The sequence below is a fragment of the Tinamus guttatus genome, unplaced genomic scaffold (assembly GCF_059628265.1).
Source record: "Tinamus guttatus ecotype Peru unplaced genomic scaffold, ASM5962826v1 Tinamus_guttatus_pri_ptg000628l, whole genome shotgun sequence".
NCBI classification, from domain to species: domain Eukaryota; kingdom Metazoa; phylum Chordata; class Aves; order Tinamiformes; family Tinamidae; genus Tinamus; species Tinamus guttatus.
Window position 1 is genome coordinate 158,935 of NW_028289162.1, and position 20,069 is coordinate 179,003.

The following is a 20,069-nucleotide window of genomic DNA, read 5'->3' on the forward strand; positions in this document are numbered from 1 at the left end:
CAGGCACCTGGTTAGCTGGCAACCTGTGACTTCTGTGTGCTTGCTTGGTGCCAAGGCTCTCAGCGCCTCCTCAGAGAGTTGTCCATCCATGGGGCCCCCCGCCTGGCCCATCTGGGAGAAACAGCCAGAAGCTTTTCTGTGGCTTGGGAATTCCCTGACTGTGTGAGTCAGAGATGAGGCCAAGCTGTGCTGAGACACTGGCTCTGTAGATGGAAGAGGAAAGGAAAAGTCCAAATCTCACAATTGGCAGCACAAAACTCAAGGTGAATCTCACTCGGCTCTTTTCCCTTCTTGAGGAACATGCTGTGTCACTCAGAGAGGGCACATCCTTCTCGAGTCATTTGAGAGCTCACCTGGAAACCAGAGGACTCAGAACAAGTGTGTGTGTTTATGTACACATGCACATGTGGAACTGTGTGGGAGATGAACTCTAGGTGGAAGAAAAGGGCTGAGAAGTAATGGAGTTTGAGAGCTGCTGCAGTCAGGCATGGGATGTGATGGCAAGGCCTGTTCCTCCCAACACCTGTGTTACCATCTTCTCCCAGGACCAGGCTCCTCTCCTCTCCTCTCCTCTCCTCTCCTCTCCTCTCCTCTCCTCTCCTCTCCTCTCCTCTCCTCTCCTCTCCTCTCCTCTCCTCTCCTCTCCTCTCCTCAAAGAGCAGTGGCTTTATATGTCCCTTTCCAGCAGCCTGTGGGAAAGCTGGAGGAGGGAGAAGCTTGTCTTGCTTGTCTTGCTCCAGTCCTGGAAAGGAAGAAACAGGACCACATCTTAGAGGAAGACAAAACCATCTGCCATTCATTGCAAGGGTGCTGGATTGAGTCTTCTGGGTGCCTTGGATGAACACAGCTAATTCCTTTAGGTTTCTCAGTCCTCAGTCAGAGATCTTCAGTCCTTCTATCATGTTTTGTTACAGCAAGTGGCCAAGAAGATGAATTTGGATATGAGGAAAACCTCCTCGCTGTGGAAGGACCAAGCTTTGGTGGAGATCAACATCGCTGTCCTGTACAGCTTCCAGGTATCCAAGCTGCAGGACTCACTGCAGTGCTTGGGTGAGGGTTCAGGGATACAGGGAGTGGATAGGAGAGGTATGGAGATATCCGCCAAGGACAATAGTGGCTACTGATACACTCAGCTAAAATTGTGCTATGCCTTCCTAATTTCAGGCTGTTCCAGGAGCCTGCAGTGAAATTTAATAATCTCTGTGCCCTGGATGTTGCAAAGACGGCACTACCACAGCCTGAGCACTGCCAGTGCTGAGGGAGTGCCCCCAGGGCACGGGATCCAGCCCTTGTGCGCCGTCCGAGACAGGAATCGGCAGTTTTGAACCAAAAATCTTCCGCAGGCTCTCCCCAGATTTGCACTGAGTCGTAAGGCTGAGTAGTAGAACGGGTCCTTGGCAACGCATCTCCAGAGGGTGGAAGTCCTTTCCAGAGCTGGATCCTTGAGATCTGCAAGACAGGAAAGCCCAAAGGGGCTGAGCAGCAGCTCCAACCTGTTTGTGCCACCTTGGTCCTTGCTCAGCTCATGACCAAGAACAGGAGGGACACCCATCCCACAGCATGTCCACTCAGGAAGACCAGCGGCTGCTTCTCAGCTGTAGAAAAAGGCATTGCTCAATGACTGTGTTCTTTGGAAAGACGGTAGCAGTAGCCACCGTGTGCCCATTTTCAATGGCACAGTCCTGTAGCACCGTGGGAGTGAGGCGCTTTGGGGTCAAATACTTCTAAATATTAAAAAAATAAATAAAATAAAAAAAGATGAAATATGAGGGCCGCCCTCAATTGCACTCTACAAGGTCCTTCTGGAAGACTGCTGGTCAGCATTCCTCAGCTTTGGGCTTCTAGCCAGTGGTCATGTGTGGCATTTATGCCTGCTACATTTAATGCTTGATGTACACTTTTATCCAGAGCTCTGCTTCCTGGCCATAGTCCTCCCAGATGAAGTGTTTGGCTTTTGGTCTGGAGTATTAACTGGCTATTCTTGGATCTCTTCCCTCCACCAGAGTGACAAGGTGACCATTGTGGATCACCATTCAGCCACAGAGTCCTTTATCAAGCACATGGAGAACGAGTATCGGTGCCGTGGGGGCTGTCCCGCTGACTGGGTGTGGATTGTTCCCCCAATGTCTGGCAGCATCACCCCTGTTTTCCATCAAGAGATGCTCAACTACCGCCTCACTCCATCCTTTGAGTACCAGGTACTGTCTGCACTCTGCCTTACTGCAGCGCTGCATGCCCAGAGGTATAACCAAGGGCAGAGTACGACCTGGAGGAACTGGGTAATGCAGCAAGGAGAAGGAAATTGCCTAACCCCTCACTTCCACAACTGTCCCTTGAGTCAGTGAATCCATGGACATGTCTAACTGAGGATCTCCCTAATTTGGTGTAATAACCAGAACTCCATTCTCCCTTCTGCCCCTCCACCAGAGCATGGGACACCTTAGTCCTTAGTTTGCACCCTTGGCTCAAGCAGGCAAAGCAGAGCTCCTCCTTCTGGATGTGCCTAATTTTGCTCTTGGGTTGGTAAGTGGGAAATGCCCCGGCAGCCCCCACTCCCTGCACTCTCCACCCTGCAGATTTGAGCAGATGACTCTCACCAGCTTGGGGCTCCAACAAGTTCACCAGGGGCTCCTGCTCAACACGACAAGCCGCGGGCTGACATCACGCTGCTGGAATATTTAACACTTCAGAGCATGGGAAAAAGGGCCCTAAGCAAACACACCCTCATTAACCAAACATCCCTGCTCTGGTGGTTTTTCACACAATGTGACCTTTAATCAAGAGCCCTTAAGGAACAATCAGAAAACAGAGCAGTCTGTTCATTTTTATAATCAGTCCACCAGGAACCCCGATGATTCCTGGCCCTGATTACAGACAGCAGCCTGTAAGAGCACAGAATTAGCTTCTGTGCACTCATTTCTTTCTTCAGCTGACCCCCCTTCCCAAAGAGTCTCTGAAGAAAAGGGATTTGGTTTGGGGGGGCAAGGATGTGTTTCCATTTTCTCCCTTTTCTAGCAGTGCCTCTTTTGTTTCTGCTTGTTGTTTATTAATGCTCATTTTAGAGCTGAGGGGGTATTTGACCAGACACTGCTATGAGCCAGCAACATTTGATTATACTGCAAGAGTCTAGGCATACTTAAATGCTCATTTATCCCAAGAGACCTGTGAGGTCCGAGGATCCAAAGCTGTGAATAGTGTCTGAGGCCAGAAAATCCTCCCACCCAGGAGCAGGGGGATTTGGTGCTGAGCACCATGGATACAGCATTTCTCCAAGAGCTGAGCACTGCTGCTCTTCTCTCTCCTAGCCGGACCCTTGGAACACTCACGTCTGGAAAGGGGTCAACGGGACGCCTACCAAGAAGAGGGCCATTGGCTTTAAGAAGCTAGCAAAGTAAGTGCCAGGGGACTCGGAGAAGCCCTGGAGTGCCATGGCTGGTCCTGGTTGGGGGCAGCTTCACTGGCTGTCCTGCTTGGCAGTGCTGCCCTAAGGATGTCTGCAAACTCCTGCGTGATGAGTTGTGAGTGTGGATCTGAGGCTGCTGAAGTCTTTGGTTGAAAAGAGGGATGTTCAGGGGAACATTCAAAGGGGCATTCAAACAGAAGCCCTTTGAAAACCCCAGCAGGCCTTTAAAGGATGGGTGGATGGGGGCTGATGTATACTGAATATTGCATGTAGTCTCTGTTCCTAAGATGTATCGCTCTCCAGTCAGGTGGTCTTCAAAGCTCAGGAGTGGCTGGCTCGCTCCTTTGGATTATATCACCTGCTTCTCCTTTTACAGTCTCCTGGGGCAAAGAGATCCTCACTGCTGTGCGTGGCAATGGTGCCACAAGCAAGATCAAACTCTTGCCTTTATTTTCCACTGTCTCTTTAGCTATTTGAGGAGCAGTTGGCTCTACTGGGTATCTAAATCTCTGCCCGCATTTGCAAGGAGGAGGAAGACGGGAATAAGGAATCTTCTGACATGTTACAGTGTGATCAGGACTGCAAATCTGAGCGTCCCTTGTTTTTTAGAGCAAAGCTGAGATTCAGGCTTCACGGCTAGTCCTTCCCTTGTGCTGTGCAAACCCCTGTCCTGTGCCAAACCCTCCTAAGCTCCCAGTCAGCAGGGATGGAGGAAGGAACTGTAATTTGGCCCCTTTGCCTGATCCTGGCCCGAACGCCTTCCTTGTGGGCCGTTGGCAGGGAAGTTTGTGTTGGAGGTGTTGGAGGAAGGAGAGCGCTGGGCCAGGACGGAGGAGGGCTGGGCCTGCCCTGGCACCCGTGCCCAGGCTGCCAGGTGGCCTTGTGCTCTTCACAGCTTTTCCCACGCTTTGGTTTCCTGTGTGCCCACTATCAGCGTGTTCTCACTCTTCAGTCATCACCTGCTGCAAGCTATTTTCCATGGTGCATCTATTAAACGGGATCAGCAGCTGGGTCACAAATACACTCCTTAGGCTGGCACCGGTGTGTGGGTCCGGGCTGCAGCCGGGGCTGGGTGGGAGCTCAGAGAGATTAATTGAGCCATTGAGTTTGGAGAAACAATGGATTTTATTTGCAGCCATCATGTGTGTGCAGTTGATAAATGCTTTTATAAAAATGTAAGCCTGGCAGGTAAACTTTTTTAAAAAACAATCCTGCATTGTTCCTGATGGGGAGAAGGAATTTATTTCTTTTAATTCACCATTAATCCTGCCTGGAACTGAGCTAATCAGCTGAACAAGTGGCAGACCAAGCCCAGCCATCCTGAATGTTGCACCTGGCACTGGTTTTGCCGTGATTTTGGTGCCTGTTCAGACAGGCTATGCTGGTTCTGCCAAAACAAAGGGTTCAAATCTGCAGTTCCTCCCAATCCTGCCCCTTCCCTCCCTGGAGGTCAGTGTAAGCCCTGGAATCAGGAGATGCTAACACCCAGGGAAAGCAAAGGGGTGACATTAATATGCAGAACTACATCCAGGAGTGATTCTATAGCAGCGAATGTAAATCCAGACTTGGAAATGGACAGGAGTTCCCCACTGGGAAGCGCTCCACAGATACAGCAGCCTCCGCCTGCACCGCCCGGAGGCAGGCGGTAACTGCCTGGCGAACTGTTCTTCCCCTTTTCTCCTCCTTTTCCTTTTCCTAAGTGAATTTTTAAACATGCAGAATTCCTTCTCTCCTTGGAAAGGGTGGCCAGCTCAAAGACCGCTTGGCACAGGGCCACGGGAAGCTGGTTTCTGCTGCTGCCGTAACCAGCACAGCTGCAGTTCATCCGCAGGAGCCAGAACCAGATCACCCTGAGCACGGGGGTGCTGAGCCTGCTCTCTTTGCGCTTTACATTTCACTGCCTTGTGGCGAAACTTTCTAGACAGCTCCGAGCTGTCAGAGTGAATCAAACAGCCCTTGTTGCTGCGGCCACATAAGATGCTTTTTGCTCTCTCAGCCCCCTCAAATGCGCCCTCCACTTTGCAACACACAGGGCTAAACCCAGGCCTCTGCTCTGAGCTGCTTTGGACTTGAGGAGCCAGTGTGTCCAGAGCGGCATCACCGTGGCCACGGCTGGGGACACAGTGACCCCTGCGTGGGGGCCTCTCTGCCCTGGCGTCAGAGCAGAGCCGTGGGAAAGCTGCAGCCGACGCGTCCAGGCACAGCTGCAGCCGCACGAGGTGCCCGGCTAGACGCAGCCCAGCAAAACACACAAATAAATGTACAACCCCTTAGCCTCAGGAGGGCTGTTTCTCTGAGCCAAGTTCATATCGTTGCTGGGGTGCAAATCAAAGGGACTATAGACAGTCTGGGTGTCTCGGGCTTTCTGAGTGATGTGTGGAGCCCGGGCACTTCTGCCTGGTTGGGACAACTCCTGCAGAAAGGCAGCCAGGGATGATTTAAAGATGTGAAGAGATGGAGAAGCCACTATTTCTTCAGCACTTGCTCTCTGTTTAGGCTCTGGATTTGATTTGAACTTAGCTGCTAATCTCAGGGACTGCTGTCCCAGGTTATTCTTCTGCTTCTCGGTCCCTGCAGAAAGAGCCCCTCGAAGCCTGGTTTAGCATTTGCCTCCTGTCCTCTCCTCACCAAGGTAGTTCAGCTCTGTGGTCAGGCCCCAGCCCAATCCAGTCCACCTTTCTGCTAAGTCAGGACAAACAGGCTCTTCCATAGTTCCCATGTTTGACATACAACACCAAAAAACTGCAGTTTTGAAGGCAGGATGTTCATTTAATAATAAATATACTCCAAAGAGTCTGCGCTAGAGGCACCAATAGGGAGGTGGGTGCTCCTATTACTCTTTCACGGAGATTTGTTCTTGCTTCCTAGAGCTGTGAAGTTCTCGGCCAAATTGATGGGGCAGGCCATGGCCAAGCGGGTCAAAGCAACCATCCTGTACGCCACAGAAACAGGGAAGTCCCAGGTCTATGCAAAAACTCTGTGCGAAATTTTCAAGCATGCTTTCGACGCCAAGGTAGAGTACTTGCTTCCAGCCCCTGCAAGATTGCACATGCCCATGGGTAACCCAAGGAAATAGATGGCTTTGGGGCAACACATCTGGACCTCCCCAACCTGTGTGGGTCCTCAGCAGCTCCCAGAGTGTGTCCTGGTTGGCCTCCATTACTCAGGAGAAGCCTGCATCTGATGAGCATTGCCAGTTAATACACCCGTGGGTATTGGGGCCTGGATTTGTATTCTGCTCCTCAGGTAGCCCCAAAGTTTTGGGGGGAGCTTTGTTTATTAAATCCCTTGATCTCACTCTCCTGGCATGGAGGTTTCTGCCAGCACATTGGCATGGAGTCGGCAATGCATTTCCCACCCTCAGGGACTCAGCAGGCTGGTTGGTGGAAGCTCTCCCCACTGAGGGACTCTCACTAACATCTCTGTTGCTCCCAGGTGATGTCCATGGATGAGTACGACATAGTTCACTTAGAGCATGAAACCATGGTCCTGGTGGTCACAAGCACCTTTGGCAATGGAGACCCGCCTGAGAATGGAGAGGTAGGACAGACCGCGGGGACACGGGCAGAGGAGGGATGGTGGAGAACAGGGGAGAGCCCTGGGCCGCTAAGCTCAGCTGTTGCATGCTGAAATGGCTTGAAAGCGGGCCCGGGTGCTATGTCATACTTGGTGTCGTGCCTATCTCTGCTCTCTGAAATGGGGATATCCACTTATTCTCTCGTCAGCTGTGAGGCAAATGATTTACTAATGGCCTGGGGCCAAGCTTTGGTCACCGCTTTGGTTCCTGTAGCTAGACTTGCAAGTGAATGCTGACTTGCAAACTCGCAGACTGATGGTCTCTGCTGTGGGTTTTTTCTTTTTTCTCCGTAGAAATTTGGCTGCGCGCTGATGGAAATGAAGAATCCCAACTCCAACCTGGAGGAGAGGAAGTAAGAGCCGCACTCCCCCACTCACAATCCAGAGAGGCGGCAGCCTCGGCGGCCAGCACAGCCCAATCCCTTGGTTTTCCAGCTCTCAGAAGGGAGAGCCAAATCCCAGCACAGGTTGCAAGTTTGCAAAGGTCGGAGCGGTGAGAGTGGCCTGGGGTTGGAGCAGGCTGGCATCTCCGCGGGGGCAATAGCTCCTAGTCAGGCACGTTTGTGGATTCTTGCTTAGAATTCCCTGGTATAATTCCCAGCCATAAATGTCCCATGGGCAAGGCACATAGGACACATCCATACGAACCAAGACGCCCTGGAGCACATTGTGCTTTTGCAGGGGGTCCCTAAATCCAGGCCCTGCGAGGTGAGGATGCGCCTTGCCATCCTGCAGGAGGTCACACGTGAGTGGTGGCACTCGTCTGAGCTGTTAAAGCCGATCTGTCACGAGGGCTGAAAGCACAGCTGCCAACCGACAAATACTTTTCAGAAGTGAAGAGTTTATTAAAATACCAAATCTGTGGTTCTTTTGAGTTGCCTTCTGGGATTTGAGACTGTCGGGCTGGCATTTTAAAGTTTTTTCTCTGCAGCTGTAAGAGGCAGGCGGCACAGAAAAACAGATAAAAGCAGGAATTCACCCACAATCATTAAGTCCTATAGCTGAGGCTTTCAAGGAGACACAAAAATAGTGCGACTTGCAGGAAGAGGGGAGTTCCCAGCTGTGTGGATGTAGGCGGCCAAAAAGGACAGAAAGAGTTTGAGAACCAAATCTATCATCTGGTATCATGCAAAAAAAAAAAAAAAAAAAAAAAAAAAGAGGGGGGCGGGAAATAAGGGCTGTTGTAAACTTCTGGCTGTGATTTTTGTAATGCTGAGTCCGGAACTAGGACCTTGAAGATGGGGCTTGGCATTTTAGAAAACTTTTATTGGTGAAGGAGGAGCCTCAAGCATCTCCCGGCATGATCCAGAGGCTGGGAAGTGAGGCAAATCGTCAAACAGATCCCTGCAGGGCTTGCGAGCCAAAACCCATTAGGTTTCTAATGGCCTCATCCTTTAATGGGGACAGCTGACAAAACAGGACATGCAGGCAGCCCTGAAGGTGTCTGGATGAGGAACGTGCTGGGGCATTTTGCATGTGGCTCTTGCCCCAAGGATCTCCTTCTTTGCTTGGGTTGCTGCTGCATGCAGCTGGGTGCAGAGGGGCTGCCCTCCCGGCAAGCCAGGTAGATTTGAGAAGGACAAAAGACAAATTTGAGCTCAGTATTGGCTGCTCCAGTCACCTCCAAATCTAATTTAAGGACCTGGCAAGGGCTTCGAAGGGCCAGGACAGCCTGTGGCTTGGTTTCCTGACAGCAGAAGTGGTCGGAGTGCTGGAAAAAGTGACCTATGAGGACAGAGCAAACGGGTGAGAGTTATTTTGTCTGTACAGAAATGCAGCGTGGTAGCAGATTTCACATATGGAAAAGGCAACTGCAGAAGAGGAAGGAATAAAATATTCCCTGTGCTCCCCACCCAGGATGGGCCGAGAGGTCATGGATCTGGACGGTAGCAAGAGAGGGGGATGTTAGGCATGAAACGAAGCCTTTGCAGTGCCAAAGGGCCTGAGGGAGAGCGCCTCGAGAAGAGGGTCAGTGTCAAGCAGGGAAGGGCAGCAGAGAGCAGGGGTCTGGGCACTCAGCCGGCTCCCAGCTCCGTGTCCTGCTGGGAGCTGGTGGCTGGGACCGTCCTGGCGCAGAGACCAGCTGCCTCTCTAAGCCACGGTCTCTCGGGGAGTTTGCTGGAGCACGGTGGCTGGGCCTCTGCCTAAGGCTGAGCTTTTAGTGACAATCGTATATTCAACCCCATGTAGCCAACGCTCTACAGTTCCGCAAGGGTTCTCCAAGGATTTTCAAGGTATTAGTGTGCCTTGACTGTGCCTTGCACTGCGTGCAGTCGTAGAAGGAAAATGGAGCTCAGGGTCATCAGAAGTGTGTAAGATGCTTCACGTATCCTGGGTGATCAAAACGACTGTTACAGGAGCAACATGAGTAGGTTGCTACACCTGAACTGCAGGACTGACCCTGTAAAACACTGTCCTGTTCTGGCGAGGGGGAAGAGCCTCCTTCTGTACAGAGCTGAAGTTTCAGGCTGTACATGTGGCCCTTCGAGAGCCGGTGGCACTGACCCGACAGGACCGGGCTGTGCAGCTGCAGCCCCAGAGCCGCCCAGGTGCCTCCAACACCTGCTTCGTGCCAGTCTGACCCTTCTCCACATGACGCGGGGTGAGAACATAGCCCAGGGAGAGTGGGGGCTACAGCTCCACCCAGGCGGAGCGGAGCGAGAGCCTAAGAAGAAGAGACAAGGGGAGCAGGTCAGGAGAGGTGCGAGCAGGGCAGGTTGCCAGCAGCGGCTCTGGAGCAGAGGTGGCAGAGCCAGGGCTCTGCAGTCCTGGCAGTTATTTTGCTCCGAGGGTTCGGTCTCCTCCGTGTTGGGTGCAGGAGGGTTGCGTGACTCATCCACACACTATTGCTTTGCTGCTCTTGCAGTATATTTAGAAACTCTTGTGTAGAGCAATTTCTGAAGATGGTTCAATTCAGAAATACTTCTGCTGTTTTCAGTTTTTTCTCTCCTCTCCCCTTCCCCCTCCTTGTCCCCTCTCCTTACTTTTTCTTCCCCTTCCTATGAATGGAAAAACCTTTGCAAGTCTATATTGGTACGTGTGCCCGACCTTGTGTATGGCCAGGAAGGACAGGCAAAACCCAGGGTGCTCCCAAACGACGACCAACATGTGGGGCCACCGGGGGAGCCCGCAGAGCGGCGCAGGCCCGGCCGGGCTGCAGCGAGCCGGCGCCGGGGCCGCGCAGCCCTGCGAGCCGCGTCTGCCCTCGCCGTAACATCCAGTGATGTTGCCGTTCACAGGAGCTACAAGGTCCGTTTTAACAGCGTCTCCTCTTACTCGGACACACGCAAATCTTCGAGCGACGGGCCTGACTCCAGGGACAACTTTGAAAGCACAGGACCCCTGGCTAATGTCAGGTAAATAGGATGGGGTGGGAGGCAATCTTGTCCCGTGGTCCAGGCAGAAAAGATTAAGGAAACTTCAGGAGTGGCAGAAGGGACAGAGCTGGTGCTGCTGCTGCACAGGGCCCTTCTCCTGCCACAGCTCTTCCTAAAACACGATGCATTTTTGTAGCACACACAGCCCTCCACACTCCCCCAGTTTGGTGCAGGCGGAGGGAGGCGGCGGTGTCCTAAGTGGCTCCGTGTCCCTCAAGGCTCCGTGGCCAACACTGTGTCCCCTCTCTGCAGGTTCTCTGTGTTTGGGCTGGGATCGCGTGCTTACCCCCATTTCTGCGCCTTTGCCCGGGCCGTAGACACCCTCCTGGAGGAGCTGGGTGGAGAGAGGATCCTCCGCATGGGAGAAGGGGATGAGCTCTGTGGCCAGGAGGAGTCCTTCAGGACCTGGGCCAAGAAGGTCTTCAAGGTAGCCCCCTTCCTCTGTGCTTCGGGGAGGAGCAGAGGGGAGAGGAACCAAGGCCAGAGCCTGCAAAGCCTCTGCTTAGAGCTGAATCTAATCCCAGCCTCTCCTTCCCTATATTGGGACCCAGGGTTAGAAGGGAGCTTGTCCCACAATAAAAAAACCACAATTTCTTGAGGTTCCTCATATTTTAGAGGAGCTGAAGCTCTGGTCTGAGCTATATGATTGCAGAGGGTGTCAGGGTGGTGGATGGCCCGACATGTGTCCCTGGTCACTGTGGTCTAGCGCCACCCGGCCATGGCCTCTCTCCAACATGTGTTGGCCGAGGTGGGGTGGGATGACGAGGTCCTGCTCGGGGACTTGAGGGGACAGCCCGGCTGTTACGGGAAGCCTGGGCATAGTGGGGAGTCGCGCGAGAGCCTGGTGTGCACCGCAGGCAGCGTGCGACGTGTTCTGCGTGGGCGACGACGTGAACATCGAGAAGGCCAACAACTCCCTCATCAGCAACGACCGGAGCTGGAAGAGGAGCAAGTTCCGCCTGAGCTACGTGGCCGAAGCCCCTGAGCTCACCCAAGGTACAGACATGGGTCCCTTGGAAAGGCCTGGACGTGGGGCAGGTTGAGGAGGATCCACGGTGCACTTACCGGGGACAAAGGGGACAAACCTCCTTACCTGAATTCCCTGTCTTCCTCAATCTCCATGATAAATGCCCAGCACTTCAGCCCTGCCGCTCCCCCCTGTCCCAAGGCTGTGCCTGTTCCTCTCTGTATCTGGGTAGCCGAGATGTAAGACATGATCTGATCATCCTCCTCCTGACCCCTTTTTCAAAGCAAAGAGCTGGAAATCTGGGAGCCTTCCAAACTCTTTGCTGAAACCCTGCTCCTCCGAGTGGCGTGGTGCAATAGCAGTCCAGCCCGCTGCCACATGGCCCCGCAGCGTGGTTCCTGCAGCTGATGATCCGCAGCGCTGGCTCAGCCCGTGCTCATCCGAGGCGCTCGGGCAGCAGCCAGGTGGCCGGGGCAGCGAGCGGTGGTGCCCGCACCTGGGGCACTGCTCTCCTTGCACCGGTGCTTCCTGAGGGCTCCTCTGTCAATAACAAAACAGGGCACCTCTCCGGCTCTGTCGTGTGGCTTCTGGCTCTCCTTGGAGCCTGGATGGAGAGGCAGTGGCGGCCAGTGCCCCTGCGAAAGCCAGACGCTCTCCGCTTTGGCCACTCTCTGCTGCTTTGCTTCGCTGACTCCTCTCCTTCACAGGTCTATACAGCATCCACAAAAAACGAGTCTTTGCAGCCCGGCTTATAACACGCCAGAACCTCCAGAGTCCAAAATCCAGGTAGGAGGTTCTGGTATCCTGTGGCCTGTGGGAGGAGATGTACTCACTTTGCTCCCAGACGTACTTGTGCACAAACCATTGCATGTATCTCCTGAACCTAAAATGTCCCATGGATCCCATCCCTATGTAAGGGTGGCCTAAATCATAATCTCGGCTGACAGCTACGCTAATCCAGTGAAGTTTTTCCTAGCTTCTAATCTAGTGAAAGATCTACCACTACGTAAATCAACCTCCTGCCTGTAAAGACAAGGAAAAGATGGGCTGCTGCAATTGCGGCGTGGCAGGGTGTATTTAAAGCAAGGATAAAACTGCTGAAGAAAGAGGCTAAATGATCTTCCCCCTTCTGAACATGCCCTGGCTGTGAGTCAGCGGATGGGGAGGGAGAGGGGGCTGCCGCGTGCGAGCGCTGCCTGGCCCGTCGCGGCTCCGCATTGCTGTTCGGGTGATGGGCTCCGCGGGTCGTGCACAGCAAAGAGTGGCAGATCTACCCCCGTTGCCCAGCACACCCAAAGACTCCCAAAGCTGCAGGGAACAGAGCTCAGCAGCTCCCTGAGAGACTCTTCAAAACTGTGTCCTGGTTTTCCTCCTTCCCCTGTAGTCGCTTGACGATTTTTGTGCGGCTTCACACCAACGGGCACCAGGAGCTGCAGTACCTGCCAGGGGACCACCTGGGTGTGTTTCCAGGGAACCACGAAGACTTGGTCAATGCCTTGATCGACAGGCTAGAAGATGCCCCTCCAGCCAACCAGCTGGTGAAGGTGGAGCTCCTGGAGGAGAGGAACACAGCTCTGGGTGAGCAGGGGCAGCACAGAGATGCAGCCTTGGCATGGACAGGATCTATCCTCTTCACCCACCACCCCACACTAGTTGCCCTAGCTCCTCAGGGATATATATGATCCCACGAGAAATCATTTCCCGTCTCACTGGTGCATTTGCCTGAACTGGGAACACCTCCTTTCACCTTCTTGTGTCCAGGTCAGGAGCCTGGGGAAGGTATTTCCTAGATCTTTAAACAAACTAAATGCATCTACGTTCTCATGGGGTGAGCAAACTCTAGCACTGGAAAGAAAAGTTAAGTGATCTCGGTGGACCATTCTGATATTGTATTTTGGGGATGGGTTTGATGCCCTACTGCTATGCATATTGCAGCAGAAGTTAGAAAATGGCGTAACTCAGTGACGGAGGCTGAAGGTGACTTTGTACTTGGACACAGTGCGCTGTCTCACTTTTAGCATGGGGATATCTCGTTGACTCTTCTTTCCAGCTCTCCTTCAGGATTTGTCCTTCGTGGCTCTTAGGCTCAGCTGATCCTGTGGTTGTGTTGGATTTCTTCTTGGTAGGTGTTATCAGTAACTGGACAGATGAGAGCCGCATCCCGCCATGCACCATCTTCCAGGCATTTAAGTATTATTTGGACATCACCACTCCTCCAACTCCCCTACTGCTGCAGCAGTTCGCTTTACTGGCCACCAGTGAAAAAGAGAAGAAACGTCTTCAGGTCCTTAGCAAGGTAAAGCCTCAAATTCCACCAGCAGAGACTCATAGGGGCTTTTTTGCTGACTTTATGGAGCAAGTAGTCAGATTCCTCCACTTGTGTGTGTGGGTGTCCACGGAGCTTCTTGGGAAAAACGTGACCAGGAAGGACAGTGCACATGTGAGTCACTGCCAACAATTTTTCTTCTCAGAGATGAGAGCAGGATTCATTAAGGGTGGCCCATTGTGGACATAGAAATGTTTTTTCACACGCCCCAGGATGCAGTCCTTCCTCTTCAGATCATCTTCCACATGACTCCCTCCCCCATGGCTATTTGCTCTATGGGCTATTTGCTCTATGGGCTATTTGCCCATTCCTTCAGCCCCCAGTGAAATAACTCCTAGATAAAACCTCAACACAAATGAGGACTTGGAAATAGAGTGGCCTGACAACAAGCAGATCTGTAGCAGAGCTGGGTGCTGGAGCGAGCTCCCCTACCACTGAGTGCTCTGCTTGAGCCCCAGGTTCCTCAAGGCCCTGGGGACAAACGGGCTTTTTTTTTATGCCGCACAACGTACGTGTGGTTCTGCTGAGTGTCCCAAGGGACAGCAGGGCCCTCCTGCCTGCCTTCACTCTCACCCACCTCAGCCCTGCCACAGGCCTTGGAGACACCAGGCCTGGAAGAGGAAGGTGCTGCAGCTCTCACCTCCCTTCTCTCCCTGGCTGCAGGGCTTGCAGGAGTACGAGGAGTGGAAATGGTCCAAGACCCCCACCATCGTGGAGGTGCTGGAGGAGTTCCCCTCCGTGCAGATGCCCTCCACGCTGCTGCTCACGCAGCTGCCCCTGCTCCAGCCGCGCTACTACTCCATCAGCTCCTCGCCGGAGATGTACCCCGGCGAGGTCCACCTCACCGTGGCCGTGGTCTCCTACCGCACGAGAGGTACCACCAAGGTGTCAGTGGGGACAGGCTGGGTGCAGGGTCCAGGGAGAAGGACGTGAGCATTTGGGCAACATAAGCGTGTTTGGAATTGCCGAATGTTCAGAGATGTTATTTTAAAGCCTTTCTACCTGCAACCAGACTCCTTGAGACCCCAACACTGTTGTCCCATGTTATTGAGAATGGTGACGTGTAAGGGTAGAGATATCAGAGCTGGCTCCAGTACGAGCAACAGACCAGCCACAGGATCCCTGAGCTCCATGTGGGATCATTCCCTTGCCCGTGCTGAAGCCCACACTTCCATGACTAGCCAGATTTCAGTGGGACACAAGCCCTGCTGTGTCCCAGCTGCCCCGCTCACCCTGCAGCATCCAAGTGCCCCATTTCTACCAAGCGCGTGGGGTAACGATGTGGGGATGTTCCAGGGTGCTGGGGGCTAGTGAGGGGTGCAGATGGAGGAGCAGCAGAAGGGCTCTCAAGAAGGCGTTTGTAGCGGCTGGGTGCTGAGCTCCCTCTCCTGTCTCACCTCCTAGATGGCGAAGGCCCAATCCACCATGGAGTCTGCTCGTCGTGGCTCAATCGGATACAGGCTGATGAAGTCGTGCCCTGTTTTGTGAGAGGGTGAGTGGCCCACGAGGGGTGAGGAGGATGTGGCAAGCGCCCTTGCTCGTAAAGCACCAAGGAGGTGGAGGAAACGGGGCTGCCTTTGTGCTCACGTGGGTTCCAGGACAGAGCTCATCACTAAAATGTCGCGTTCTGAAAATTCACTTCATTTTTTCCCCCTCCCTCTCTGGGCTACCTTCCAGCTTGCCTTGGCCACACATGGCCAGAATGCAGGAGGGAGCACTGGGCTTTTGGGCTTTAACTGATGTCTCCAATTCATGCAGAGCGCCTGGCTTCCACCTACCCCAGGATCCCAAGGTCCCCTGCATCCTGATCGGCCCTGGCACAGGAATTGCCCCTTTCCGGAGTTTCTGGCAGCAGCGGCTCTTTGAAATGCAGCACAAAGGTAGATTCTCCTCTTGGCTGGTTTTCTCCTCTCCATCCGGGCCAAGGGAGGCTCTGCGGATGGAGATGTCTTGTGCAGGACACCAGGCAGGTCTGGAGTAGGTCCTGGGAGGCAGCCTGGGGAACAAGGGAACCGCTGGTCCCCGGGGCTGACTGTGTCCCCCATTCACCCCCAGGCTTGAAGCCATGTCCTATGGTCCTGGTGTTTGGCTGCCGGCAGTCCAGGATCGACCACATTTACAAAGAGGAGACGCTTTTTGCGAAAACCCAAGGTGTCTTCAGAGAGTTGTACACAGCCTACTCGCGGGAGCCAGACAAGCCAAAGGTGAGGTGCAGGCCCCGCTCCAGCCCCGCCGCGCAGCCCTGAGCGGCCACAGCAGGATCGTGTCCCCCCCGGCGCAGCCCTGTGCCAAAGGCTTGTCCCCATGGCCACCCCGCGGGGCTGTGTGTCCCCATGGCCGCCGCACGGGGCTGTGTGTCCCCATGGCCGCCCCACAGGACTGTGTGTCCCCGTCGCCCTCGGGCAGGTCTGTGTGTCCTCATCGCTCCTATAGGGCTGTGTGTCCCCATCGCTCCCTGCAGGGCTGTGTGTCCCCATGGCCGCCGCGCGGGGCTGTGTGTCCCCATCGCCCTCGGGCAGGGCTGTGTGTCCCCATTGCTCCTGCAGGGCTGTGTGTCCCCATCGCCCCCAGGCAGGGCTGTGTGTCCCCATTGCCCCCGAGCAGGGCTGTGTGTCCCTGCCACTCACTCTTCCACCTGGAGATCAGGCAAAAGCAGAGGAGGAGGATGGGGAGAGACTCCTCCTCCCCTGCCAGGAGGGATGTCCACCAGCGGGATGGCCCCAGGCCAGGGCAATGGCTGCTCCTAATTCCCACTGCCACCTGAGTAGGCCCAGCAGCGGGATGGGAAGGTGTGAAAATGCCGCAGCCAAGTGAAGCTTTGCTGCTTCTCCCTTCGCTTTTCTGACTGCCGAGGCAGAGCAGCAGTGGGAGCTGTGCCCAGAGCAGCTTGGAGGGAACGGGCAGCGTTTCCGCGGGGCCGCAGCTCAGGCCCCGCTTGCCTCTGAATTCACTGTGGGTACCAGAAACACCTGCTGTAACGCTAATGATTTTTCCAGTGGTGCTGCCTGCATCTGGGTGTTTCTAGGGGATTCACTTAGCAGACCCTCAGGACCAGACCTCCATGCACAAGCAGTGCCCCAAGGGTGCTAGAAAAACATTCCCTGAAAACGTTCCCTTGGGCTCCCATGCTCCCCACCTCAGGCTGTCTTCAGGCTGTGCACGGAGCATTCTAGGGATGCCGGGCAGGTTCTTGGGTGCAGGTGGCAGAACACGGGTGGGTGCCGCAGCCGGTGCATGTGGGGCTGGGTGGGAGCAGGGAGACGGCGCCGTGAAGCTGCAGTTGGCAGCAGCTCCCACCTTGTCCCGCAGAAGTACGTGCAGGACGTGCTGCAGGAGCAGCTGGCCCAGGCGCTGTACAGAGCGCTGAGGGAGCAGGGTGGCCACATCTATGTGTGCGGGGATGTCACCATGGCTGGGGACGTGCTCAAGACTATCCAGCGCATCGTGAGGCAGCAGGGGCAGCTGTCGGTGGAGGAGGCGGGCGCCTTCATCAGCAAACTGCGGGTGAGTCGCGTCCGCGCGGCGTTCGCAGGCCCTCTGCGCGTGCCGGGCTCCGGGCGCGCAGCTGCTTCAGGAATGCCGTGGCCCGGGGTGCGGCTTGTCCCCAAAGGCAGGCGGTGCCCGGGCTGCCAGGGCCCACGGCACCGCACGGTTCCGCCACAGCGTGACCTTGGGAAGGTCATTGCACCCCCTGCACCCCCTACACTCATCCGTCCTGCCGGTCGGCTCTTGCCAAGAGCCCGGGGACGTTCGGTGGGTTTAGGGCGGCCGCCTGCAGCGCTGCAGCTGCAGCAAGACCAACTGTTTGCAAATACTTCTGTTGTTGTCGCTGCTCCTCACTGTCCCTCCGCCGTCCTCTGCTTCAGGATGACAGCCGGTACCACGAGGATATTTTTGGAGTCACCCTGCGTACGTACGAAGTGACTAACCGCCTTAGATCCGAGTCTATTGCATTCATTGAGGAGAGCAAAAAGGATACAGATGAGTGAGTTGACATGTTTATTTTAACCCAAGTTGCTGTCTCCCCAGCGTGTGGGCTGTGGCATGGGGAAGGAAGCCTCAACTTTTTCACAAAAATGGCACTTCTTAGCGCCGAGGCTGAAAAAGGCGCTCGGTTTTTGCGCTGGAAGCAGATGCCACCGCAGGTTAGGTTCCCTAGGGCCCTCGCCTCACTCGGGCAATTCCCCGCGGCCTCCCCAGCATGTCGCGCCCGTCGCACCAAGGCGCTCGGTGAGGAGCGGTGCCTTTCCCTTTCCAGCCTGCATCCCGCACTCCCGCTGCAAGGCTCCGCGGGATAAATGCAATTAGCATGGAGGGAGCAGAGTCTGGCCCAAAAAAGGGGTTAGGAAAATCAAGGCATTTTGGATCTGACAATCCCATCCAACCACTGACGGGAAGCAAGCAGGAATGCTGTGAGTGGATGGGAAGAGTTGCAGGGCCCATGGAAAGGGAGGCTCTCCCGGCCTCCGGTTCCGGACAGTAGGTAGCTGGGACCCACCACAGGGAGGTCTCCACACTGACAGCTTCATGCCCACGTTGGAAAGATCTGGAGACTTCCCTTTGTTTCCACTGTTGTAAAAACAACCCAGAGAAGTTGGCATTTGGAATCAGTCCATAGCTTTCGCCCCCTCGCTTGTGCACTGGGGCAGCCTGGGCTGCAGCCCCTGCCCCGCGCTGCCGCAGCCGGATCTCCCGGGCTCCAAATGCTCCCACACGCACCGCGCTCCACACACTAATGCTTCTAAGGGCCCCAATGGCCCTGCGGGAAGAAGCGGGTGGTTATTAACGCCTTTAATTGCTGGGCCGCTCCTGATGGGTTGCATGGGAAAGCTCTGACAAAACAGCCGTGGATCCCGGTCTGCTCTCCTTGAAGCAGAGGGCAAAACTCCTGCGTGGCCTCACACTGCCTCGGCCCAGGGCTTCATCCTGCTCGGCCCTGGCCCCCGGCAGCGGGATCTGAGGAAGCGCCGGGTTGGCGTCTCCGCGCTGCTCCCGCTAAGCCTGGCCTTTCTCCCCTTTCCCTTGCAGGGTTTTCTGCTCCTAACTGGACCCTCTGCCCCAGAGGGGATGCCACGCCAGTCCTGCTGCCCCCTCCGGCCAGAGGGCACTGGGTTTTGTGTTTCGCGGACACAGCGGCTCCTTTTCCATGGGGAATTGCCCATGGAAAGCGCTCTGTCTCTTGTCCTGTCGTTGTGTCCTGATGATGATGAAGATTTTTCTTTCCTTTTCTTCCTCTTTCTCATGCTCCCTTGTCCCGTGGCGGTTACTTTGCAGCCCTGTTGCCCTTCCCCGGATCTCCCCCCTCTAGTACAACGGCTTTATAACCCACAGTGGCTCTTAAACACAAACCCACTCGAGTGTCTCCGCGCCCCGCGAGGGCCTTTAGCAGCTGCACGAAGGCCGTGGCACTTGGGGGTGAGCAGAGGTGTGGCGGGTGCCAAAGGCGTCGCGGCTCCGACGGTTCATGCTGCTCGAGCCCAGCTGGGGCTTGTTCCCTCTTCCCGTGCTCGGCCAGGGCTTTGCATGGTCTTTGCTTTCCTTTGGACTCTGCACGCACGGCCACGCGGCTGCTTCGTGACCCCGTGAGCGCTGTCTGTCCCCAGGGAGCAGACGCGCTCACCTCGAGGCACAGGCTGGGCCGCCCTGACCCACGCGTTGCTCCTAGCTCGTAGCCATGTCCCACGCGCGTGGCTCCTTGCTGTGTTTGCTGCCTCCTCCGCTCCCTGCTCCCAGCGCTCACTCTGTTTGCTGTCCCCGAGCCCTGCGCACACGGTGGCACGCGCAGAGTGACCCGCGGCAGCACCCGCCTGGTGCCCCCGGCCACCCACCTGCCAGCGCTGCCCCGAGGGGGCCATTTGGGAGCCGCGAGGGCACCGGCAGGAGAGACCCGGGAGCCGTCCGTGTCCCGGAGCTCTGCGTGCCGCCAGCCCGGAGAGCTGGGCAGCCCCGTGGCCGAGAGGGGGGCCCTGGACCCTGGCGCAAGAGGCGCCTGGATGCAGCGACGCCCCAGGACAGCAGCGCTGTGGGGCCGCCGCGTCTGCAGCACCGGGGCCTCCTGGGGACAAGCCAGCGGCCTGTGCAGAGCTGGAGCCCCCTGCGAGCGGCACGAGCCGGGCCCTCACGCCCCAGCCCTGCCGCAAGCTCCCAGCCCCGCGTGTCCCTCCGCACGGCCGCGGAGGTGCCAGCGCGAGCTGTGAGCAGGGTGACACACGCGCGACTTGCGGACCTGCTCTGCGACACTGCTGGCTGCTGGTGGTGGAGCAGGTGCTGCCGGGAACAGGGGCACAGCCGTCTCCGGGGCTGAGTTTGATTTCGGAGGCTTAAGATTCTGCCCCAAGCCAAGGCTGGACACAAAGGAGCTGCCTGGGGCTTGCTGCCCGCCCGGGCTCTGGTGCGACCTGCAAGGCCCAGGCCTCCCGC

General features: G+C 55.6%; 1 protein-coding gene across 1 annotated transcript in view; it reads left to right on the forward strand.

The window, feature by feature from the left end:
* The window catches only part of NOS1 (nitric oxide synthase 1), a 37,870-nt gene extending 20,232 nt beyond the window's left edge, over nt 1–17,638 (forward strand). The window contains exons 10-27 of the mRNA XM_010213575.2: nt 915–1,016; nt 2,004–2,198; nt 3,306–3,391; nt 6,272–6,416; nt 6,839–6,943; nt 7,274–7,332; nt 10,219–10,335; nt 10,609–10,783; nt 11,214–11,352; nt 12,031–12,109; nt 12,708–12,901; nt 13,450–13,619; nt 14,313–14,523; nt 15,054–15,141; nt 15,408–15,529; nt 15,705–15,853; nt 16,959–17,153; nt 17,516–17,638. Of these exons, the coding sequence (XP_010211877.2) occupies nt 915–1,016; nt 2,004–2,198; nt 3,306–3,391; nt 6,272–6,416; nt 6,839–6,943; nt 7,274–7,332; nt 10,219–10,335; nt 10,609–10,783; nt 11,214–11,352; nt 12,031–12,109; nt 12,708–12,901; nt 13,450–13,619; nt 14,313–14,523; nt 15,054–15,141; nt 15,408–15,529; nt 15,705–15,853; nt 16,959–17,153; nt 17,516–17,638 (2,454 nt within the window). The remainder of the gene's footprint in view (nt 1–914; nt 1,017–2,003; nt 2,199–3,305; nt 3,392–6,271; nt 6,417–6,838; nt 6,944–7,273; nt 7,333–10,218; nt 10,336–10,608; nt 10,784–11,213; nt 11,353–12,030; nt 12,110–12,707; nt 12,902–13,449; nt 13,620–14,312; nt 14,524–15,053; nt 15,142–15,407; nt 15,530–15,704; nt 15,854–16,958; nt 17,154–17,515) is intronic.
* The last annotated feature ends 2,431 nt before the right edge of the window (nt 17,639–20,069 follow it).